At 39.1% G+C, this 26,611-nt stretch overlaps 1 protein-coding gene and 1 pseudogene across 1 annotated transcript in view; both read left to right on the forward strand.

Moving 5' to 3' along the window:
• CDKL4 (cyclin dependent kinase like 4) overlaps positions 1-6,757 on the forward strand; it is a 56,365-nt gene extending 49,608 nt beyond the window's left edge. The window contains 3 exon segments of the mRNA XM_019942542.3: positions 1,026-1,082; positions 3,328-3,462; positions 5,663-6,757. Of these exon segments, the coding sequence (XP_019798101.2) occupies positions 1,026-1,082; positions 3,328-3,462; positions 5,663-5,764 (294 nt within the window). The 3' untranslated portion in view covers positions 5,765-6,757.
• Positions 6,758-12,495: 5,738 nt separating this feature from the next.
• LOC141276346 (large ribosomal subunit protein eL31-like) lies at positions 12,496-26,158 on the forward strand (annotated as a pseudogene).
• The last annotated feature ends 453 nt before the right edge of the window (positions 26,159-26,611 follow it).

Below are 26,611 nucleotides of genomic sequence, written 5' to 3' on the forward strand. Positions count from 1 at the left end.
CAAAATGATCCTCGTTGTATCCAAATCAAAACTGCAAACCACAATGATCACCTCTGCACTCTTCCTGTGGTCTTTGCCTTTTTGTGGGAATCTACCAATGACTACTTGACCCTCTTACTCTCTGTAGTCATTGATTTCCTGTCTGTGTTACCTAAGTTTGGGCTATGATCTTTAAAACTCTGTATGATCTAGATTCTGCCTGTAGAATGAAAGGACGGTCAGGGGAAGCCTGTGCCACGCTCCAGCTGTGCTGGAGGTGGGGAGAGTCTGCTAAGCCAGGTCATGATTTATGGCACCTGTGAACCATCAGATTCAGGTGGTCCCAACTTCTCTAAACACCCTGTTCATCTTAAATTTATTTCGTATAATACCTTGATTTATGTACTGGATTTCTTTTTTAGTATATTTGTTAAGGCTTTTAACAAATACAATAAGAGGTTAAAAGTTGAATTACAAGTCTAGAGGTTGAATTACAAAAGATTATTTATATAACATGTTTGATTTAAAGACTAAAATACAACAAATTCACATGTACCTGCTGCCTAGTTAAGGAAGGAGAATATTGCCATTGACTTGGAAGCTTCTCACTCCCCATGTACTCTTCCTCAATCCCATTCTCTTCCCCCCTTACTATTCTGAATATTGTGTTCATCATTCTGTTGCTTTCCGTAGTGCTCTTAATTATGCAGCTCAGTGTATTTTCATTAATGCTCAAAGCATTTCTGTAAGTAGATCAGGCATCCCTATAAGTAGATATTAGGGTACTGTTGTAGGATTTCAGAAGGGGACATTTAGCACGAACATTTACCAAACACTAATTGCAAAACACCGTGAAGTTAATAGCTTCAATTTTTCCCAATACACTATACAGTAGTGTAAAATTATGTAAAAATATGAATTTAAAAAATCTTCAAAATCTAACCTACTAGGGGGTCTTTCTCCAAAGTATTCTTAATGCTAATATATTTAAAATATCCATTACTTTGTTGTTAGGTAACATTGAAATGCTTTACTTTGTTTTTTAGGAAACTTTTGAAGAAAAGTTCTCAGATGTGCATCCTGTGGCTTTGAATTTCATGAAGGTACCTAAGCATCAATTATAACCATTATTGACTGCAAGTCATAATGATTGAAGCTGGTAACTCTAGGCGGGGTGGACAGTAGGGCAAATAATGCCAAGGTAAAAATGTAGTCATTGAAACAGTTAAGGAACTGTAAAATAATTACAGTTAAAGGAACATCAGTGGTTTAAACAGTAATCTTTCTAACATATCCATTAAAATTAGTAGAAGATGAAAGAGTATAATTAAGGTCTGCCATGATGAAGACCATACTTCTGCATTCATTAGGAAATTTGACTGTTAAGTCAGTATATTCAAGACTATGGAAATTTATGAGGATAAATGTACTCCTTAAATTTGAAGATCAAGAATTGTGCTGTAGGGCTTCCGTGGTGGCGCAGTGGTTGAGAGTCCGCCTGCCGATGCAGGGGACACGGGTTCGTGCCCCGGTCCAGGAGGATCCCACGTGCTGCGGAGCGGCTGGGCCTGTGAGCCATGGCCGCTGAGCCTGTGCGTCCGGAGCCTGTGCTCCGCAGCGGGAGAGGCCACAACAGTGAGAGGCCCGTGTACCGCAAAAAAAAAAAAAAAAAAAAAAAACGAATTGTGCTGTAGAGGGAAGAGATATGGGGATATATGTATAGCTGATTCACTTTGCTATAAAGCAGAAACTAACACACCATTGTAAAGCAATTATACTCCAATAAAGATGTTAAAAATAAATAAAATAAAAATTTTAAAAATAAAAAGAACTGTGCTGTCCAATATGGTAGCCACTAGTTACATGTTACTATTGAGCACTTGAAATATGGCTGATTAGAATTGAGATGTACTATATTTCTATGAAAATTACTTTAAAAAAGAATATAAAATATTTCATTAATAGTTTTTAAAATATTACATGTTGAACTGATAACAGTTTGGATACACTGGATTAACTAAAATTTTAAATTGCATTTTAAAAACATCAGTAGAAGATCAGGCAAAATCAGAACCATGCAGACACCAAATATAGCCCCTGTACCAGGGCCAAAAGAGATAGTCAAACAAAGGACAAATTCTAATAAAAAGCAGAAGAAACTCATCTATGACCAGTATGCCATTCATGCTTGACCAACTGAGGCCATGCTAGAAAGTGTGCCTCTTCCATTCAGTGTGGACGCTGAAAGCCTTTAGTGGTATAGGGATGGAGATACTAGTATGAGTATCTATCTTTAACAACCAATTAAGTTATATTTATAGCAATGACTTCCATACCACTAATCAGAATGACTACTCATCAGAATGAGCTTTTTAAAAATATACATTCTAATAAATAACCTCAGATTTACAGAAGCAGAATCTCTATGAATAGGACCTTGGAATTTGTATCGTTAAGCCTCCCCTTAGGTGATTATGATAAGCAGCCCAGTTTGAAACTCTTCTGATCTAGAAAGTAGAGCCATCTGGATGACCTAGAGTCAACTTTGTAGACCAGCCTTTGTGCTAGCGCTGGTCACTACCCAGGTGCTATCCAGGGTGCTGGATTCCTTCAGTATGAGTCCCCCTGAGACTCAGAGGCCGACACCTCTGAGCTCTCAGACTGCCCTTACCACTGCTCCACTGGACCTCACCTGCCTTCTACCTGTCTCACTGCTCTGACTTGCCCTAACCTGCAGGCCCTGTCCTGGAAGTCTAATTCTCCAGCCTTGTTCTGGACAGGTTGTTCTGACCCGCCTGCAATTTAGCAAACCCCCCGAGGGGTTGGTGGAGGATAGGTCAAGCCCTGTAAGCCCAATCCATTCTCAGGTGGCTTCTCAAACTTGAACAGGTATTAGATTCACCCTGAAGGCTTGTTAAACACAGATTGCTGGGCCCCACCCCCAGTGCTTTTGATTCAGTAGGCCTGGGGTTGGACCGAAGAATTTGTATTTCTAGCAAGTTCCCAGGTGATGCTGATGTAGCTGGCCTAGGGACCACATTTTGTGGAGCCCTACAAACTATTTGCTTTGACAAGTGATAAAGAAATGTCATTGGTGAAACGCACCTGACCTACATTTACCCCCTTTGAGACATTGAATGTTCATCAAATCTACCCTCAAAAGACTTTGAAAGGGCAAAAGAAGAGCAATTCCAGTTATTAACAAGTTCCAAGTACTGGATAATATACAAAGTTGAAGATTTTCTAAACTCGTATTTGCTCTACCAAGTTATTATTCAGAGTTTTTGGGCACAGTAACAAAACAGGCTCCTCTTTTAATATCTTCTTTGCTCTTCCCGTCTTCCATAGGAGTGTCTGAGGATGAATCCAGATGACAGGCTAACTTGTGCCCAACTCCTGGAGAGCCCCTACTTTGATTATTTTCAAGAGGACCAAATTAAAAGAAAAGCATGTAATGAAGGAAGAAACAGAAGATGTCAGCAGGTACCTCCATTCAAAAGTTAAAGTGCTGTAAAAATGATTCTTTATTTTCCTTCTCTACCTTTCAAAGTGAGACTAGGCGGGCACCAAGATCTTCTCTTTGCACTGGTTTAGTTGTATTTGTTTGTCTAATAAATATTGGTGATTGATGTCATAAAACCATAAAACTATGAAAATATACAGATTGTCACAAAATCTTATTCCAAATACACTTAAGTTATTGCACAATTCTTTTCTTACACTGATTCAATATCCCCCCTGCCAGGTCATGTACCCAAAACACAACAGTTTCAAACAAGTAAGCCCCAATTACAGCAGAATTGAGTTTGACCAGCATTATGGAAGAATCCCGGTACCTTCTGTAGCCTCCAGATGCCCAGTAAAGGAAACTTGACTCTTCTGTCTTTTCACCCGTGGCAGGCACCTTAGTCTGCCTTTCCTAGGCTTTTCCTGGTAGCCAAGGACAAGCTCTGGACAGATACAAAGAGCTGAAACTCAGATATCTGAGAACCAAATCCTGTCCTAAAATGTTCCAATATTGTAGAATAATACAGTGAATATAAAGACGAACACTGATTCTGTAGCTTATTAGGCAACTACCATTTACTTGCAAAACTCTGAAGTTAAAACATAAACTCCATGAAAGTAGGTTTCTTTGAGGTTGGATTTTTTTCTCCTCACCTGTATCCCCAGCACCTAAAACAATATCTGTTACATCAAAGGTACTTAATAAATATTATCCAAATAAATAAGTAGGTGAACATTGCTCATTAATAAGCCAAGATGGTAATTTTCCATTTTTCAGAAACTGACAATTGTCACATTTTGCATTTGCTTAATCCTCCACCTCTGATCTACTTTTTTGTTCATTTATCTTCTCATTAGCATCTTTACCATAAAGGAAGAAAGTGGTCTCTTTCAATAGTTAAAATAGAAATTTGTTGGGAGAGAAAGATGTATCCAAAATCTTTATCCAAAATAAAAATCCAAATTTGTATTACGTAGGTCATTTTACCTTTAACTGTTCAAGTTACATGTTTGCAAGTTAAGCCCAATAGAGTTTACTTAAATAACCAAAAAATTAGGGTTTGTTCAAATGAGTCTGAGGCAGCAATTTGAAATACAGTGTGAATTTTGTGTAAAAACACTGTCCCCTCAAAAACGTCTCACCAACTTCCCCAGCTTTGTCCTGGGAGGGTGGATGGCGGCCCTGATCCATCCTGCATCTTGGTCCCTAATCCACTTTCCACCACGCTCACCTCCAGGTGGGTGAGGACGCTGCTCTCCCTTTAAGTCTCCAGTTCACAGCTGTGCTGCCCTTTAATACTTTGTGGTCCAGCTGATACAGATCAGGGACTTTACAGAAGACCTTCCCAAAGACCCAAGACAACAGAAGGAAAAGAAACACCAAGAGCAGCATGCACCTAGAGAATGTCATTTACAAAGATGATGTCATGTTCTCCGTGCTTAGCCATCTGCATCCTGTCCATCTCTATGTGCTAGCCCCACCAGAGCCCTCACCACGAGACCATGCCTAGCCGCCTCCCTCCTCCAGGTGAAGTCCATAGAGAGCAAGGCCAAGAGAAAGACAGGGATGTCTTTCAAGGTCTGGTTTTCTTTCTGAGGACACACCTCTTTCCTAGACATTTTACCATACCAGAAAATAAACTAAAAATTCATAAAGATCCTTTCATATAGTGTGGTTTCACTTTGTAAGTTCAAATTTCTACCTAGCTCTTAGTTTCTGTATCTCTGAGTGGATAACCAGCAATTTCCCAAAGACTAAATATTGTTTAAAGTTGATAGTAAAGAGGTTTTAAATCTTTGCTGTTCTGCCAGTATCCTAAAATTAATATCCAAAATTGAAAATTTGAGATGGGTAGAATGTAGACTCTTAGAATTATTGTTTAATAGCTGGTGGACATCTAACTTTTAAACCCTGACTAAATACTCATAAATGAGTTTATTGAAATAAATCATAGTACATCTCTGAGCATCCTAGAATAAATCATAGAAACAAATTTTCAAGTATCAGAGAATCACAATTTTTGGAAAAAGTAACCCTGTTTAATTTTAAAAATTGATGTCTTTTGACATCTTTGCGCCATGTGTATCCTTTTTGTTTTATCACCTTTAAATCAAACTGTACCAATAGGAATTATTTTCAATTTACTTTCCTATTTTTGTCTTGTTCTGCTGTTAGAATCAACTGTTGCATCTCATACCAGGAAGCCACATCTCCCCCACACCTGATGGAAGAAAACAAGTCTTCCAGTTAAAATTCATTCATCTTCCAAACATTTAGTTCTTTCAAGTGGAAAGTAATTTAATAGGTACACATTTTTGTACCAGAGGAATAGGGATTCTCAGTGTTTCAAATGCAAATGAGCCATATGAAAATTAAGATGCTTTCTACAATTGTTTTTCTCTGATCATTACTGATTCCTCTGCCCATGCTTTTTACATGCCAACTTTATGTTTTAGAACATTTTCTTTAAATGTTACAAAGTCTGAACCTGCACATATGGAGGAGACATTTTCAATTTCATCAGAGCAGCCCCTCTTGAAGCAATGTGTATCGAGAATTTGTGAGCTTATACTTTGATTTATGAGAAAGATTTACATTTATCATCTTGCTTCAGCTGACCACATACTGTCTTAGAGCAGTATCAAATAGCTTGCCTAGCTGTTGTTTGTGTAAGGAATAGCATTATGTTTCTGCATTTTAATTCACTCTTATGGTAACCAGGTCTGTTGAGTAATGCTGGTGTTTTATTTTGTGTTTTTTTATTGGTGTGGTAAGGGAACCTTGAAATGTCATCTAGGTTTATCCCTTAATTCCAGGGCAGACTCTACTTTCTCTGTCTCATAAGACATTGACAATTCTATTTTTAAAGCTAGCTAGAGAACATGCCATACACTTACATAGAAAATAGTGGATGAACCGCAAGGAATTACCATCCTTGTGACATCGTGCCCTAGGGTGATTGACTGCTGACTCTACTGCTCTCCTTTGGTGCATCACGGTTCCTTATCCTTTTCTCCTCCTGACTAAATCATCTCAGTACCTAAACCTGTCCTCCTGGGTGTATTTTCTGCATTGTCAACACTCTCTTCCAAACATTTGCATCCATAGCCTCTATAAACTTGTGCAGCCCTACACTCGGGCATCATGGTCAGGTCAAGTTTGTAAACACGAGAGCAGGAAGATTATCATTCAATTAACTTCATTTTGTGTCTCTTATCCAAAAAGACACAGACAAACAAAACACCTCAATAAGTGAGCTGAGGGCTTCCCTGGTGGCACAGTGGTTGAGAGTCCGCCTGCCGATGCAGGGGACGCGGGTTCGTGCCCCGGTCCGGGAAGATCCCACATGCCGCGGAGCGGCTGGGCCCGTGAGCCATGGCCGCTGGGCCTGCGCGTCCGGAGCCTGTGCTCTGCAACGGGAGAGGCCACAACAGTGAGAGGGGCTGCGTACCACAAAAAATAAAAAATAAAAAAATAAGTGAGCTGAATTTATGTTGGGATATTTTCCCAAGTAAACTTGACACACACACACATACATACATACATACGTATATGTAAATATATGTTTATAATTATAAATTTTGAAGCATCATAGTAGATGCCTTTTATCCTGGACATCTAAAAATGATACCGACTGTTTGAAAGTACTTTTAGTTTGCTAGCAAGGAACTCATGTAAAATAATAGCATGAGGCTGTCTATCATCACTGTCTGGCATAAAGGCACAAAATAGTGATGTCTCTATCAATAAATATTAAGATTATTTCATTAAATTTTTTCTGCTTCTGCATCTGGAATGCTTACCTGAATATTGTCAGATTTTGCAAATTATGCATAATTCCAGAAATTCCTTGTATTTGGCACCAAGGCACCAAGCATAAATTGTTATTAAGAAAACACAGTTCCACCTTATGTTCATCTCTAAAAGTCTGTTGCACATATAAATATGGCTCTGTAAACTTCCAGAGAGTCTCATTCAGTTACTTGGGTGCATCTCCTTTTTTTTTTTTTTTTTTTTGCTGTACACAGGCCTCTCACTGTTGTGGCCTCTCGCGTTGCGGAGCACGGGCTCCGGACGCGCAGGCTCAGCGGCCATGGCTCACGGGCCCAGCCGCTCCGCGGCATGTGGGATCTTCCCGGACCGGGACACGAACCCGTTGTCCCCCGCATCGGCAGGCGGACTCTCAACCACTGCACTACCAGGGAAGCCCAGGGTGCATCTCTTTATTAAGGAATTATGGCATCTAAACAATAGTTTCTTGCTCACTGGAAGGATATTTTAAGTGGGCTTATTTAGCCATTTAACGTACTCAGTGTGAATATAAGCTGCTAGGATCTTCTTTATTTTCATCTTTTTATCAGAATGTGCCTCTTCAGATTTGTATGTTTCTTGCATTTTTAATAAGATGATACCAAAGGTGCAAGGGCAATGAGAAATAAAAAATAAAAGACAACATTGATTAAAGATTTCTTTTTAGCTTTCATAGTGCTTTTATCATTGAACCCTTCTTATTGCCAAACCACGCATGCTGCTCCAGCTCTCCTAAATGTACATACACATGTAGACTATATATATATATATATATATATATATATATATATATAGGGTTGGCCAAAAGTTTGTTTGGGTTTTTCCATAACATCTTACGAAAAAACCACAAGGAACTTTTTGGCCAACCCAGTAAAATATATATATATACACACACATACACAAACATATATGCAGGTATTAAGAAGACAGCACAAGACTCCATTATCCATTTTATAACTGTGCTTCAAACAACAGTGGAGTTTTGGACAGGGGTTGGTAGGGTGACTGTCTTCCCTTAATTTTTGCTTACATTTAAGAATCAATTCAAACTAGCAGTTCTCTCAATTTTTTTCCTTAGACAAATCCATCGTTTAGGTATCACTGAGGAGAGGAGAGGGGAAAGCATCTAATGCTTAGAAGAATGTTCCGGTGCAGTCATATTAGCTTGAAGAAAAGGAATCTTCTGCTGACATTTGCATACTTATCTCTCCCTGGGTGGCCCAGGCCCCGGAGCACTACAGCTGCCTGTATCACTCAGGGGCACATGTCTCAAAGTGAGACTCTTTTTGAAGTGCGTATTTCTCACCTCCGTACTTCACAAATTCCCTCGCATTTCTCAGCCACATGGAAGACAGTTGCACTTGTGCCCAAATTAAGTAATGACTTTTGTAAAAGTTATCCTCAGCAAATAGGCTTGCCCCAGGCTCTGTGCAGAGGCTCATGCGATTCTATAACCATGTGTTTCCTTTTACAGTCTTGCACAGTTTCTGGCTTACCTGGGACTTGTCTCACCCGTGCCAGCTTCCAGGCTTTTTAATTTATTTATAGAGCTCTTTCCTGGTGCTGTCCAAATGCTACACTGTCATGGTGAGTGACGCCACCTAAATACTCCTTTTCTCCACCTCAGTGAGACCTCTTGGCTCCCTGGTTTCCTCAGACTTCCCACACACGTGTATCTGGGAATCTCTAAGCTGCTTGCTTGCTTTTTCTTTCTTTCTTTCTTTCTTTCTTCCTTCCTTCCTTCCTTCCTTCCTCCCTCCCTCCCTCCCTTCCTTCCTTCCCTCCCTTCCTCCCTTCTTTCTTTCTTTTTCCCTTTTCTTTCTCTTTCTTTCTTTCTTTCTTTCTTTCTTTCTTTCTTTCTTTCTTTCCTCCTTCCTGCCTTTCCTCCCTCCCTCCCTCCCTCCATTCCTTCTTTCTTTTTTCCTTTCTTTCTTTCTTTCATAGAGCACTTTACAGAGAATTAAAAGTACAGACCTTACTTATTCTTAGTACTCCTGCTTCTTCGGGGGTGGGGGGTAAGGAAGTGCGCCGTAGAAAGGACATTTGATTCAGCTTGTGTCAGCCCCGTAGGCCTGTTTGCTCAGACTCTGTCTTTGGTCTCTGTTTCAGTCCCGGTGATACCTGAATGTGATTGTTCTGACTTGCTGCAATCACGAAGCCCTTGAGGGGTCACTTTCTGAAGATTGTTTTAACTAGACTGAATCATTAAAAAGCGGTGTTCAAGAGGCAACTGTTGAATGCTTTGGATTAGGGAGATGATTGAGTAAAGGGTAACAGCAAAGCTCCCAAACGGGGAATGAAGAGGTGATCAGGGAGATTGTCCTTCTTCTCAGGTAGCTCTCTCACTCTTCTTTAGTGCTCTTGCAGGTTCCCCAAAATACAAGATGTAAGAAAATTAATATGTTATTTTTAATAAGATGAAAACATTTTCAGTTCCGAAGATGTTGTATGGTCCTTTAGCATACTTGCCACAGAATTGCAATTTTTCAAAAAGACACTTTCTTAGTCATTTGTCACCACCAGGATTTCCAATCCTGGTTTTGGAACAACCTGAACAGCACAGAGTTCTCCGAAAGAAAAAAATCTTTTTTTTAATTGAGACATACTACCAGAAGAGGAATGATCCTAAAATTCTACAAACAGTAAAATCTTGAAAAATTTGGGCCTTCCCTGCTGGCGCAGTGGTTGAGAGTCCGCCTGCCGATGCAGGGGACATGGGTTCGTGCCCCGGTCCGGGAAGATCCCACATGCCGCGGAGCGGCTGGGCCCGTGAGCCATGGCCGCTGAGCCTGCGCGTCCAGAGCCTGTGCTCCCCAACAGGAGAGGCCACAACAGTGAGAGACCCGCATACCCCACCAAAAAAAAAAAAAAATCTTGAAAAAATTGAAGTGTCAGTATCAGGTATTAGCTAAATCACAAATATGCCAATTTCTAATGCACATAGTTAAGACAAAGACAAAATGCCGCTCACAAGTTAAAGTGATATTCTGGGTATGTGTGTGTATTTGTTTTCTACTGGAATCGATAACAACTTCATTCTTGTTTTAACGGAAGACTGGAAGTCTTTAAGAGTGGTAGTTTAGAGAATAATAGAAATATCATTTGGTCTGCGAGTGGCCACTGGGTTCTAGGCCTGGCTTGCAGCTCTCTGTGTAGCCTTGTCACAACATGTAACTTTATTTTGCCTTCATTTTCTCATTTGTAAAATAAGAGAGTGGATAAACGAGGTGATTTTTTTAGGCTCCCCTTCAGCTCTAAACTTCTGTGATTCTCTATAGCACATGGTGTTTGCGTCCTGGACATATCTCCCACTAGAAGAGGCTTTCTAGAGATTGTTTAACAATATCAAGATAAATTTTGCTGTTTATGATCTATCCAGGAGCAAGGAGATTCCCTCTCTCTCTCTCTCTCTCTCTCTCTCTCGCCTGCTTTCTTTCATACTCACACTAACACACACACAACATCCCCTGCTAGTTCAACAAGTCAATGGCAGTTTACAGACAACCACCTAACAGAGGTTAAATGTTATAAACGAAAGTGGATTTTAAAGCTAATTATCACTGGATTTTAATTAATGTAAATCAAACAGGTATGCTTTCAAAATGCAGACTAATATGTAATCACTCTTTGCTGTTTTAATCTAACTCTAATTAGCTTGGAAATGACATATGCTGTGAAATACTAATTTAAGATAACCATTAAGGCAAAGAACATTCCGTACATTTCTAACTTCAGTAAAACTTTTAGTAGTTTCAGTAGATGATAACTTAATGGAATTCTACAAATAGATCTGAATTATATCTTTTATATATTTCAACAACAGGGACGCAGGCTCAGTCAACCTTATACTTAACTTATTGTTTAAAGCTTATAATCAAGCCAAGAATTGGTTATCCTATTTAACAGGAATATAAATGACTTCTATTTATAAAGTTAAAATTCTTCTGTTGTGAACACTAGTCACTGACTGTATCTCTAAGTATTGTTATATTGAGGATGTTGTATGTCTACTTAGGATTTTAGAGCATATTTGTATAAAAACATGTCCATTTCAAATCACATGAAATTATAACTATATTTCACCTAGCACTGATAATTAGCATAATGGCAATTTATACTCCTAGAAACAATTCACTACAAAGCAGTTTTAGCTGTATTATGTTACATATACATAATATTTTTAGAATTTTTCTTAAGATATTTGGAAAACCTAAGGATGGGATTAACTACTTAGGTGACTTTATGTTTGAATATATAACTTAACCTGAATATGTTCTTTAGCTTATTTTAATAAAAGTTAGAACTATTTCTGTCTCCTAATTTCTGTTCAACTCAGCTATTAGTCCATTGTCTATTACTTTGTATTCAAGTGAGAAAAACTGTCATCTCCATATATAAATCCCAGAATTTGTTATTTAGTTTCCTATCAGTTGGAATTTCTGAACAGCTGATGTGGCAGATTATTCCTTTTTTTGCCTGGGGCTGGGAATTTTACAAATGGAAAAACTAGCAAAATCTTACAAATGGAAAAACTAGCAAAATCTTTCCCAGTCTGACTGGCTAGATGGTTATCTCTGAGAACATCTTTACAACTTTACTTTGAGGCTGTAAGATTCTTTTTCTTTCAGTTCAGATATTTCTCTGGCCCTTTACAATACTTAAACTACAAGATATGAAATGTTCTTGTATCTTCAAGCCCAAGCTATCACAACAGTTTCTGTTGTAGGTTTAAAAAGGCAAAAAGGCTTAAGACCAAACTTAGACTAATGATCAAATGAGAGAAAAACAATTGGTAAAATGATGAATGAGGTCACTATTTAAATATGCTTCAATTCTTTCATTTTCTTTTGAACTAACCTTTCTGCTTTCATTATTTTTAATGGCACTTATATAAAAAGAGTGCGGCCAGTTATTTCCAGCAGTAACTGCAACAATTTCAACCCACGTCAGTTTTACCGTGACACTTTGCCAGTCCTCTTATCAGGAGGTGAAGTCTCCCTCCCTCTCCTCATCTTGTGACCTGTGTCTTCCTCAGATGCCCTGTGCCATTTCTGGGCCTAGCCCTTGAAAGCCCTGGCAGCTTCTGCCTTCTCTCTCTGGGGAAGCCAGCGTCCATGCTGTAAAGATGTTTGGGCTAGATACTACTAAGTAATAAGATACCACGTGGAGAAGAAGAGGCTGCTGGAGGAGCACCAAGGGGCCAATCATGTGAGTAAAGCCTTCCTGGAACTTCCAACTCTAGTGTAGCCACCAGCTGAATGTCACCAAATGAGTGTCCCTAGCCAGCATCGGGTAGAACAGGATAACTGCCCAGCTGAGCCCAGTCAACCTACGCAACTATTAAGAATAATAAGTCAGTGGTTTTAAACCACTACTTTTCAGGTTGGATTTGCTATGCAGCAATAGATACCTGAAAGAGTATGTTTTTAAATTGTATACCATTGCAGTGGAGAAACATGCTCTCAAATTTTGTGCAAACTTAAAGTAAGGCATAAGGTCTGATGTTATTTTTTTTTAATTTTAATGAAGTATATTTGATTTACAATGTTGTGTTAATTTCTGTTGTACAGCAAAGTGATTCACTTATATATATTCTTTTTCTTTTTTTAATTTTATTATTTGGCTGCATCGGGTCTTAGTTGTGGCACACGGGATCGTCGTTGCAACTTGTGGGATCTTGCATTGCGGCGCACGGGATCTTTCATTGCAGCGTGCGGGATCTTTCATTGTGGCGCGCAGGCTTCTCCCTAGTTGTGGCGTGGGCTCCAGAGCACACAGGCTTAGTTACCCCATGGCAAGTGGGATCTTAGTTTCCCAAGCAGGGATCGAACCCGCACCCCCTGCATTGGAAGGGGGATTCTTAAGCACTGGACCACCAGGGAAGTCCCCTGTACTACATCTTCTTTACCCATTCGTCTGTCAATGGACATTTAGGTTGTTTCCACATCTTGGCTATTGTAAAGAGTGCTGCCATAAACATAGAGGTGCACGTATCTTTTCAAATTATGGTTTTGGGGTCTGATGTTATTTAACCTAGAATTAAGTACATACTCTAGGGACTCTGAAAATCATTCTTCCCTGTTACCCGTTGGCCTCTACCTTTGAATCTCATTTATCTTAGTCAAGGCTGCTGTACTTCCAAGGGGGAAATCATCTTCTCATAAAGCAGGTATAACCACCCCATGTGGGAAATCTAAAGCACCATAATGAAGAAATGGTCCAGACATTGTAGTCTACGAAATTCTTGCTAGAAATCTGCTTGATTTCTTCACAGTGATTTAAGAGGAAATTTCCTTCTTTTTGCATGAAAAATATTCACATCCATGTTAGACAACTGGATGGATGCCAGAATACTCATTTTCTACCTTTTGCCACCTCCCCCCCCCCCCCACAAAAAATAACCACTCAGTCAGTTTGGGTCCTGATGGGTGTTTTTGAAGCAGTGCACTTCACTCGTCTTCCCACTCACTAGACATCACCTAGATCATCTTCTGGCTCTTAGGGGAAAGACTAATCACACTGGAAGAGCTTCTCCTCGTAACCAAAGATCTCTAGCACTTTTGACTATTCAAGATAGCTGGTGCCATTGTCTTTCCACATTTCCCCTCTTTCTCTTTTAACTGCAAAGACATCCAACCAGAGGTGATTATGGCTTTGCCACTTATAGGTCATGACCTTTGATAATCAGTGTCTTCAACTCTAAAATGAGAATTTTAACACCTGAAGTTGTTAAAAGTATTAACTGAAACAATTATGTTAATACACTTTGTAACATAAAGAGCTATGTAAATACCAATTATTATTTTTAATACCTTCTAGAACTTTTGAATACATTTACTTCTACAGTTAATATGTAATTCCTTGAAATAAATCTACAGAGTTTTTTAAAATACAGTAGTTGCCATGTTCCCTACCAAAGAAGTGTGAGAACTCATCCTATTCAACGGCTCCTGTCTTCCATTTGGTGGCTCTTGTATTTCCAACATGAAAGGATCTTACCTTCCAGCAAACAAAAATGTCAAGTTTTTCTTTGTATACAATTTAGTTTATTGGCACTATTTTAAATGTCTGCTTATTGCCTAGCAAACACTACCAAGTACTAGGAAGAAACAGAAGTAAAGCCCTCAGTGGAATATGTAGCCACCAAGAAGAATCAGCTTAATGGGATTTAACCAGAAAGGCACAAATGAAAATCTCACCAGAAAACCTAAAGACACCAACACCAGCATCATGAAATTATCTGACCACGACTCCAAGAGATTTCCTAAAGAGTTGGAATCATCAGAGATAGGAGAGTTGGCTGGGGAGGTACAACTAAATTTTGAAGAAAAAGCACTTTAGGTATGGGAATACACAAAACAAATTTAATATTGTGTTTTGTTAAACAGCCCAGGATGGTTAGTTATAGGAAACTCAACTAGAGAAAAAGCAAGAGATCCAGGCTAGAGACACGAATCTTAATTTAATCTCTATATTCTAGCAACTGAAGTTGTATAAACAATTTTTATTCCTGAGGCAGTGAGGAAGTGCCGTGAACGAGAAGGAAAGTCAGGCCTAATCTTTGAGAAATACTTGTACTGAGAGGAAAAAGGACAGGAGGGAGAATTGTCAGAGGCAGCAGGCAGAGGAAGAATCAGTATTCGTCACTGGTCCGGCAGCAGTCCCCATCTGAAGATCTCCTTTCCACCATTCCTCCCGTCCTCTTTCCTAATTATCCTCCTGTCTAGCCACACCCCTACTTTTCTTGGATTTGAATCCCTATCCTATGTCTTCAGTTTCTTCCTTTACCAAATATCCGTCACTCCACTCTACTCTGGCAAAGACAGGCTCCATTATCCAATTAACTTCCTCCTGGATTTGCTAATCTCCTACTACCAGTACCTGTAATTTTCAGGTCAGAGAAAAACATCCTGAATTTAATTTTCTCTAATATAAGAACCCCCTGTAAAACACCAGCACTATCTTATATAAACTAAATTTGGAAGTAGTCTTAGATTGGATTCAAATAGATCTATAAGATATATTTGTTTTAAAGACTGACATCTCATTGGATGTCATACACTCTGTTATTTCTTCAGTGTAATCCCCTTTAGGGGGGAAAAAAAAACCCTCACCAAAATTGACTCCATCAATGTTCCCTCTAAATCATGGGTTTTTAGCCATGAGTTGGCTTCAAGGGATCCATTGGAAGTCCCCTCCTCCGTTCCCAAATCCAGATTGCAAGTGTAACCGAGGGCTATTATTGCCTCAAACTCCAGAGAGCTTTGCTGGGTTAATACCTGGACAGCTCACAGTACCTCTAATCTAGGGCAAAGGACCTCTTCCCCTTTGCCCTGCTACTTACCAGCTTGCCTTTCCCTGCATCTCGAGCTCTTTATGACTTGAAATAGGGCAAAACCATGACTAATTCCACCTTACAGGCTGACTGGCCTAGAAGAGATAAAAATCCCTTCCTCATTCTGTCTTAAATAGTTAACATTTAGAAATGCATCTAGGTTCCAAAATAACCCCACTGAGAAGCTATTAGGGAGATAAAGTACCAGTTAGAATTTTTGTGTGAATTTGTTTAAAGGAATAGCTTTCACAAGAGCTGTTTGTCATCAGAATGTTGAGAAAATAGAGGTGTGGGCTAAGGTAGGTGGGACTGTCGGGTGGCTGGAAGGCAACATGAGGGCAAGGGGTCTTTCTTTAGGGATTGGGAGTGAAGGGCAACACAAGGGGTGAGAAATGGAGGTGGAAATATGCCTACCACAAACTGTGTCCGCTTTGAAACTTTATCAGTGCCATCTCTGGACATCATTTCTTACAAAGAACATGCATCAAAGCAGCATGCGGAGGTGGACATACCTTGGGTTCTAGAGCCAGATCTGCTACTAACTACATTGTTTTGAAGTGTTCCCTTCTCTCTCTGGCTGTAATAAGGAGTAGTCAAGCTCAGTGTTTTTAAGGATCCCTCCGGCTAAGATATTTTGTGAAGTGACATGGACAAAAGGCTGTCATCTATCTCTTGTCTTTTTCCTGTGTCCTCTTCCACTCTGCTTTTCTCAGGTCTGTGGACAGAGTAATGGCCTAGCTAAGGATCACACTCTATCTGCTTCACAAAGAAGGAACTCATCCTGTGTCCTTCCACTTTCCTGATCTACTCTGGGGTCTCCTTTCTCCCTTCTGTCTGCTGCAGAGAGCTAGCTCCTTATAGGCAAATGCAAAGTCCTGGGGGTGCACTTGCTTTGCAAGAGCCCGGCTTTCGTTTTGTAAGCAAACCAAAGATATCTGAGGTATTAGATGGTTTATGTTATTCAGCACTGAGCTTGGGTTTTGTTTTGTTTCGCCTTGGAAAGCACTTCAAACTCCTTGTTGCCATAGATGATGGCAACACCATAAATAGATGAGCTGGATGCCACTCTGAACTGGAAGAATACCATTCTTGCCCATAAGTGCACAACATGCCCTTTGATCAATAACATCGACAAAGAAGACTACACATGGCTGAGAGAATAGCTGTTAAGCACAAGTGAAATTGAAACTCCAATTTTCAAATTGCACAATTCCTAAGGATTAAAGTAAATCCTTGGCCAGGATCCCAAGAAGACTCCATCTAGCAGCATTGCCAGGGGATTTTCCGGCACTCTCAGTATGTAAAATCCCAGAACATGATTTACAGTACTTTTATTTTACCTCAACTTGCTAACCACATTACCTTATCTTGCACAAATTTACAACGTGTTTTTTGTTGTTTTTTTTTTTTAATTTTTCAGAATTTTTAAACCCATAAGGGAGTGGTAATAACCAATGCAGTTGAATATTTTAAGAAATTTGACAGGATCAAAGCTAGAGAGAAGCATTAAATAATGATAGAAATCTCAAGCCTTATGTAGTATAAAGGAAAGAAATATTTTAAATCAATATTCAGAATATAATGCAGCGATCATATGTTGATATACAAATCATTGACGAATTATGGGGGCAAATTATGGCTTTTTCGATTCATCCTTAATTTCACCAATTTATGCATTTACACATGTGTATTATTACTTCTTTTCTGTTGGCTTTTATGTTCTTGATAGATTAACTGGTCCAAGGGAATTAAATTACAGTCAGCTCTTATCGGATGTCAGGCATCGTACTGGATGCTTTATATCAATATAAATACTCCCTAATATACTCTACCAAACACCATAGGAAGTAGGTATTGTTAGCCACATTTTACAAGTAAGAAATCTCAGGTTCAAAGACATAGCCAGAAAGTAGCAGAGCCAGAAGGTAGCGATCTAAAAACTTCAGAAAACTTCCACCAAACTTTTCACTTATTTTTGCATTTGAAGGTGGTAAGTGTTTAAAGGTCTGAAGCTAAGTAGCCCTAACCCTAACTCTAACCCTAACCCTAACCCTTGTTTTGGGGCATTTTCAATTTTTGCTGAATTCTTATATCCTGATATTTGTAATTTCCCTAAGGCCAACCTTAACTAAAATAACTATGTAAAAACACTGTGTCCTTACCTAAATAGCTAGTCCCAAACTATAACAGGGTGTTTGGTCTCTTTGCCAGTAGATCTCATCACATTTGTAAACGAAGGCATCTGCATATTCTTCTTCTGTATATGCAGGGTCTAGCTCTCACCAAAGTGATGGTACTGAAATTATCATGAAACGTGAGCAGTCTGAACCCTACATAAAAAGGTATAATTTAAAACAGAGAACTTTGTGAGATTACACCAATCTTCTGATTTTTACAGATAAGGAAGCCAGAACCTTGAAAAAGGTAAAGGACCCAAAGAAATGTCAAACATAGATTAAATACGTGGTCAAAACTTTGTTTTATTTAACTACTTGTGTCTCTTCATTGCCTTATTTGATCATGGATTTGAGGCAGTTTCTATTTATAATAATTATAAAATAAAATGAGAGAATAATTTCCTAAAGCAAGAATGATGAATTGTTCTAAAATTAGAAAGTGGTGATGGTTGCACAGGCTATGAAAATACTGAATGACACCGAATTGTGTACCTAAAGAGTAAATTTTATGGTATATGAGTCATATATCAGTAAAACTTACTTTTTTCAAAAGAGCAAGACTTTATTTCTTTTAATAGGTTAGAGGATAAAACAAAGGATGGGTGACTTTTTAATTTTTATTTATTTTTATTATTTACAGTCTCTCTTCTCTATTCCATATTAGAATATCACCAGTGCATTGGCCCATCATACTAGCTTAATGAATCAAGAACATTGATCTATTGCCACTAATTCTCAGTTGTGGAGTATTAGGCCAGGTTTCAGAGTTTCTACTGGCGTTGAAAAATTGTTTTTGAACAAGATTCTGGAATATATTTCCAAAGAGAATGCATTTTTCCCATGAGAAATCTCTGAGTAAATTAAAAGCCATAAACTAAGGGGTCTTGTTGATTTCTATTAAGAAATAGAAAGTTAAATCTGTTGCCCTTATTATACAGGCATACATTTGTATACAAGCATACATTTCAAACAAAATCTTTTAAGATTAGTACACAGAAATTGATCTAGGAATCCTCCTTCAAAATTTTTTTTGAATATTTTTTAACATCTTTATTGGAGTATAATTGCTTTACCATGGTGTGTTAGTTTCTGCTTTATAACAAAGTGAATCAGCTATACATATACATATATCTCCATATCTCCTCCCTCTTGCGTCTCCCTGTCCTTCTTCAAATTTATCATAGAATATAACGAGCTCAGAGAAAGACTTGAAAACAGAGATATTCATCCTAGCATTATCATTATTCGTAGTAATGAAAAAGCTAAAACAAATCTAAATGTCCAACAACAGGAGAATTTTAGGTAATAGTGGAATATTGTACAGTCCTTTAAAATGGTGTTTTTATGTATTTTAAAATCTATATTAATTTTCTGATTACAGAGATAATAACAATATACATATTATTTTAAAAATTTAAACTGCCAAACATTTCCACACAACTCCTTCTCTTAAGACATAAACAAAATTAAATGCTTGGTGAATATTTTATATGACTATCCTATAATACTGCTTTGCAACTTGCTTTGTTCACTTCATAATGAATCTTTGCACATCACTTTCTGCACATCTCCCTCACTAGCTTGTTTTTGTTTTTGTTTTAACATTGTTAAAAATTATTCAGGACTCAGGGAGATGTTCATGATATAATGTTAAGCGAAAGAAAAAGCAGACTATAAAACATTAAATATGGTATGGTCCTAAATTGGGTAGGAGGGGGAGTGGCAAAGATTATACACAAATTCATATAAAGACTGAAAGAAATACAACAAATTGTTAATTATGGTTAATTCTAAGTGGTAGAATTGTGAGCAACTTTATTTTCTTCTATCTAATATTTTATATTTTCCAAATTATCTATGATGAGCATGTTAAAAATAGCACTGGCTTTTTCTGTTTCCAAAAATAATTTTGGTTTCTTGTAGGCAATCTGGAAAACGCAGATAAACCCAAATAAGAAAATAAGTCACTCACAATCCAACTGCCCTGAGATAATAATCGTTGTCTTTTAGATACATTTTTTTAAATTGGGCTCTACAATGTTGTGTTAGTTTATGCTATACAACAAAGTGAATCAGCTATATGTATACATATATCCCCTCCCTCTTGGACCTCCCTCACACCCCCCATCTTACCCCTCTAGGTCATCACAGAGCACCAAGCTGAGCTCCCTGTGCTATACAGCAGGTTCCCACCAGCTATCTGTTTTACACATTAAGTAGTGTATATATGTCAATCCCGATCTCCCAATTAATCCACCCCCCGCAAACAACTTTGTGTGTGTTTGTATTTTACAAAGGTAAAATTACGCTGGCCATAATTTTTGTAACTGACCTTTGTCCCTTTGTCACTTAAATGTAGTGTGAACGTTTAAAAAATTTCACTAAACAATCTTCTACAAAATGTTCTTTTGGCTCCACAGGACCATAATTTATACATAGGATTCAGTTATTACCATTTTTGCTTTTATAATTGATGTAGTGAACACTTGTATGAATAGATCTTTGTGCATATATGCTGTACAATATTTTCACCTGGATAAATAGCTAGAAATGGAATTGCTGAGTCAGATGGTCTGCAAAATTTTAATACTTCTGATACTTATTGCCAAGACATTCTTCAGAAAAGATTTAGCAAGTTTTCCTCCCAACAGTGGAATGAAAAAGTGGTCATTTTCCACACCTTCAGCACTGCCAGGTGTTAGTAATCTGGAAACTGACTTTTATTATTTTTTCTCTTAGAAGGAAAATGATAAATTTTTTTTACAGAAAACTTAGAATGTACAAATAAGCGAAGAAAATAAAAATCATAAGGATATCATCAACCACTGATTCTTCCTCTGTCTATATATATGTGTGTGTATGCACATATGCATATGTACTTTTTTTTTTTTTTTTTTTTTTTGGCGGTACTCGGGCCTCTCACTGTTGTGGCCTCTCCCGTTGCGGAGCACAGGCTCCGGACGCGCAGGCTCAGCGGCCATGGCTCATGGGCCCAGCCGCTCCGCGGCATGTGGGATCTTCCCAGACCGGGACACGAACCCGTGTCCCCTGCATCGGCAGGCGGACTCTCAACCACTGCGCCACCAGGGAAGCCCCATATTTACTTCTTAATAAAAGTAAATCATGTAATAAATGGCAGCTAATACTTATTAAGCATTAACTATTAGACTCTGTGCTATGTGTTTAAAGTGAATTATCTCATTGACTCCTTATGCCTTTATATAAGAGTACTTTTAGTAGTTAATATGTCTATATTTTAAAAAGGAAATCTGAGTAGAGGGATTAAGAAACTTGCCTTAGGTTATATGGTTAATATGTGGCAGAGCTGAGATTAAACTTTTAGTTTTTTTAAAGTTTCCTTGTTCTTACGTCCATTATGAACCCCTAAAAGGTTTCATATTCCCTGTCATGGGGGATGGCCAACTTTGCTAAAAGCATAAGTACTGACCTAACCCTTTTACTGAAATAAGGGTATTTATTATTTTGAATTTAAAAGATGCTTGTGTATAAATGAGTGGATGAACAAAAAAACAAATAAGGAGGGAGGTACGTAGATACTGTACCCTCCAAGAGATGGAGCTCAGTTCCCCTCCCCTTGAGTGTAGGTTGCACTTAGTGACTCTGTTCCAAAGAATAGAGCATGAAAAGGGAACATATAGTGACTTCAGAGAAGAGGGACCTGGCAGAGCCCACCTACCCGTGTGATCCATGTTTACATCACCAGGGATCAGTCTTCATGGTGATGACATGGACCCCCTGATCTGGTGCGAAGAGAAGGGTCCTTCCCCTCTGGTATTCTTCCCGCAACCCCAGTAGAGTCATGAGAAAAAAACATCAGAGAAACCCAAACTGAGGGACAGTCTACAAAATACCTGACCTATACTCCTCAGAACTGTCATAGTCGTGAGAGACAAAAACTAAGAAATTGTCTCAGATCAGAGGAGACCAAGGAGATATGACAACCAAATGCAATGTGGGATACCAGACGGGATACTGGAACAGAAAAAGGACATTTGTGGAAAAACTAGTGAAATCCAAATAAAACCTGGAATTTAATTTAGAGTAATGTACCAATGTTGGTTTCTGAGTTTTCACAAATGTAATATGGTAATGTAAGTGTTAACATTAGGGGAAACATCAGCCATATCTCTGCAACTCTTCGTAAATCTAGAATTATTCCAAAATAAAATTTTTTTTTTTTTAAGGAATGGATGCTTGTTTCAATACAAACACCACTTGTGCGTAGCAGAAATAAGATTCCAGCTCTGGCAGGCTGTTCAAACTATCAGGGTCTGAACCAGTCTCCTCTCTTTCTTTTTTTTTTAAAAATTATTATTATTATTACTATTTTGGCTGCACCACGCAGCATGTGGAATCTTAGTTCCCTACCAGGGATCAAGCCCATGCCCCCTGCAGTGGAAGCATGGAGTCTTAACCACTGGACCTCCACAAAAGTCCCAGTCTCCTCTTTTTCTGTTCTTGCTTCCCAGTTAAGGATCCAGTGTCCAGCCAGAGTGTGACCAAAAGGAAAAACTCAGATGAGGCAGGGCAGGCTGATCTCTAGGGCTTGCTCCCAGGGACACAACTAGTTTTCCTGTTAGGGTTGTTTTTTTTTTTTAATATTTAAGAATTTATTTATTTATTTGGCTGTGCTGGGTCTTAGTTGCGGCATGCGGGATATTTAGTTGCAGCATGTGAACTCTTAGTTGCAGCATGAAGGATCTAGTTCCCTGACCAGGGATCAAACCTGGGCCCCCTGCATTGGGAGCTCAGAGTCTTAGCCACTGGACAGCCAGGGAGGTCCCAGGGTTGTTTTTTTTTAGTTTCTGCAGAACTGAAAGGCCTCTGGTCACTCTTATTGATTAGTCCATTTCTCTGATATATTTCTAACTCAATTATTAGTGAGCAAAAGGAGGTGGTGGTGAGGTCCACTCCTGGGTTGACTTCAAGCAGCAGGGGCTGGGGTACTACTACTTCAGTGCTGGCTGACATCACAAATGAGCATGGAAAAGAAAACTGTGTTAAGATTATCAAGCAGTTCCAACCTGGTCTCAGCAAAATGGCTCCCACAGAGAAGGGTGGAGAGGATAAGAAGGGCTGTTCTGCCATTAACAAGGTGGTGACCAGAGAATACACCATCAATGCTCACAGGTACGTCATGGGGTGGGCTTCAAGAAGAGTGCCCCTCAGACACTCCAAGAGATTAGGAAATTGCCTCGAGAGAGGTGGGAAATCCAGGTGTGCACATTGACACCAGGCTCAGCAAAGCTGTCTGGACCAAAGGAATAAGAAATGTTCCATACGGTATCTGTGTTTGGTTGTCCAGAAAATGTAATGAGGATGAAGATACACCAAACAAGCTCTATATGGTGGTTACCTGTGTACCTGTCACCACTTTCAAAAACCTACAGACAACATGGATGAGAACCAATTGCTGATTGTCAAAATCGTAAAACTGGGAAAAAAGAGAGAGAGATCACCAAGTACCCAGAGGACAATATAACCCTGTTTGTTATCTTTAGCTGGACTATCTCTCCAATATTTCTTTAGATCATGAACCAGGGCTGTTTCCCTGGTTACAAAGGCCAACTCAGTAGGACAAAGGGCACAATGGTTGTGTTATTCCAGGAATTTGTAATGGCAAATGCCAAGCTTTCACGTGAATATGTGTATGTGTCCTGAGCATTCAGAAGAGACTATTTGTAGACTTGTAGATTACTACAGCTCTCAACCACTTTGTAAACTGCTGCCTTATTTTTTCCCCTTAATAAATCATGAACATCTATTCATGTTACTAAATGTTCTTCTACAAATCTTCCACAAATGTGATCTTCTCAAAATGACTAAATAAATTAAGAGGTGCACATCAAAGGAATACTCTGCGTATTTGAAAGAATGAGGTAGTTCTCCATGTGCTAATATTGAACAATCATATTCAAGAATTAAGTATAAAAAGCCAAGGGCAGAGCAGTGTGGATAGCAAGCTACCATAAAAGAAAAAATGTATATGCATATATATTATTATATGTAATGTATATATGGAAGACTGTCTCCGGAAGGATTGAAAGGGAAACTGATATCAGTTGCCTTCAAGAAGGAAACTCAGTGGCTAGAAGACATGGGTGGAAAAAGGTTAATTTTTTTTTTTTACTGTATAGCCTTATATATCTTTTTAAAAAATTTTGTAAGACACTCATGAATTATTTAAAGGACTAATTTTTAAAAATTACAACATTATAGTTAGTGCCTGCCTAGTACATACATTAGGTTATTTCCAATTATCACTATTATATATAACGCTTCATGCCACACACCTTAGTAGCTAAATCTTTGCCTATATTCTAATTTCCTTCCAATAAATTACTGTAAGTGAACTTGCTGAATCCAAAGGTGGGAACAGTTTTAGGCTTTTGGATATGTTTTGCTAAACTCTCCAGAAATGAATGAACTTACATATTTTATTTCGCTACACCCTCACACTAACAAGAAAAAGGTTCTATTTCTTTTTACCTTGATAGGATAAAATATAATATAGATGTGTATATTTATTTATTCCATTATATTTTATACTATATATATATATACACACACACATATATGTATAATTATATGGTTTGTTTTGCTTCGTAAGGAGCGCATGGATGGTAAGATTTAAGTGCTTTCATATGGGAGTACATCTTCATAGTTTTTATCAATTATAGATTCTAGAGTCAGAATAATTTCCTCTCACAACTGTGAAGACAGGGCTCCATTACCTTGCTGGTCTTAAGTCTGACACTGTCTGACTTGGACCCTTTGTAAGTTACCAGATTTCTTTCTTCCCCTCTGGAAGCTTTTAGAGTTTGGGCTTCATATTAATCGGCTTTCACTAGATTAGGCTGCATGACAACCTCAAAATCTTAGTAGCTGACAACACCAAATATTTATTTCCTGCTCCTGTTACTGGTCCGTGGCTGCAGTGTGGCTGCCGCAGCTCTTCTCCAGGTGGTGGATTGAGAATGGGCTCGTGCGTCTTCTCGTTCAGGGATCGAGGCTAAAGGAGTGGCTCCCATAGGGGCTATGCCCTTCTCATGGCTGAGAGCCCAGGAACAAAACGCCTGGGGGAAACTTGCAGTGCCTCTAGAATCTTCTGCTCAGAAATGGTACAGGTCACGTGTGCTCACCATGTGATGCTTAAGGCAGATCTCTGAGCCAAGCAAATCACAGGAAAGGGGGTGGTGAATAAGCCTTCTCCTTGGAATTCTCAGCTTTCTTCTAGGAAGTGTCCAGACATAAGTTCAGCTCCTTAAGTTTTGCAAAACTTTGACTCATCTAAAGCAATTTGTGGGTAATAGTCTTTACTAAGCATTGGAAGAAAATGAGAAGGCAGAGGTGGGGTATTTATAGCAGTGGCACAAAAAAGAAGTTCAAATTTGAATCTGGACATTCACGGGCATAAAAGTCCTTTGACTCCTCTCCCGCAAAGGTCTTTTTTCTCCCACTCACCCCATGCAGCAACCGTACATCTTGCTCTCCCCTCTGTCCTCCTATCTCTCCTCCTCACCCCCGCCCTCTCTTCAGTTCTTGGAATTTGGGGATTGATATTCTGGAACTTGAGCAGGAAGCAGGTGACCTGACAGAGGAAGATTAAATGTGTCTGTCTCAGTTATCTTTTGCTGCCTAACAAACCACCCCAAAACTTAGCGGCTGAAAACAGCCCTTTTATTATCTCTCCCAATTCTGTGGGTAAGCTGGAGCCCCGCAGGATGGTGATTTCCGCTGGTCTCAAGTGGGGTTCTGATGCTGCTGCAGTCAGATAGCTGTGGGGCTGGAACCTCCAAATGGCTCCACTCACATGTCTGGCTGGGAGGCTGGGCCCAGGTGGGCCTCTCTCTCCTGGTGATCTCTCCACAGAACGCCTCCAGCAGGGCAGCAGGCCTTCTACACGTTTCTCAGGCCTCCAAAATATGCAAGAGCAGAAGCTACCAGGCCTGCCTAAAGCCTAGGCCCAGAACAGGTAGGCTGTCACTTCTGCCACTTTCTGCTGGTTAAAGTGAGTCCCAGGGCCAGCCCAGGTTCAGGGTGGCAGGGAAAGCACAGAAGCATGTCTGGGGGCCACCTGTGGAGAAGAACACCACAACGCCTGAACACAGCAGCTAATAGGATTCATGCCCTTGTTAAGTGTGCTTATAAAGTAGTAATAAAAGTTAATAGCATCTAGCATTATTAAATATTAAAGTATTGATATTAAGCTGAATATTATTACTTTGTTTTTGTTTGTTGACTGAAGATTTTGATCCCTTTTATCCCTCATTTCCACCATCCTTCCCTTCCAAATAGATACAACACGATTTAGTTCCTCTGCTGGATACCTTCATACCTTTAATTGATTTTTTTAATCAATCAACTACACTCAGTTCATAAGGTGAGAGATGTTTATTGCAACATCATCTCGCCTCTCTTTACCTAACTTCTGTCTGCTGTAATTTGTAACGTTGAGGTTGATAACATTTACCATGTTCTGCAATCAGACTTGTTTTCCATGCCTCTCTGTAGACTGATTCTAAAAGTTCAAAAACAGTAGGCAGTCAGGGCAGGTCTTGGGGACCACTGCCAGAACTCGTAATTGGACTTTGAATGGGATGAGGAATCCTTCAAGTCCTCTTCTGCTGTGTCCTCAGCCCTGACTCTGCTGGCCACCTGCAGTCAATGTTTTCTAAATGAAAGAAAGGAGGGGAAGGAAAGATGGTGGGGGGAGGGGGGGGAAATCTGTGGCAATTTTAATCCACCACACCTGCTGCGGAGAGGGTGGGAGTTCAAGGT

This window comes from Tursiops truncatus, chromosome 14, assembly GCF_011762595.2.
Source record: "Tursiops truncatus isolate mTurTru1 chromosome 14, mTurTru1.mat.Y, whole genome shotgun sequence".
NCBI lineage: Eukaryota > Metazoa > Chordata > Mammalia > Artiodactyla > Delphinidae > Tursiops > Tursiops truncatus.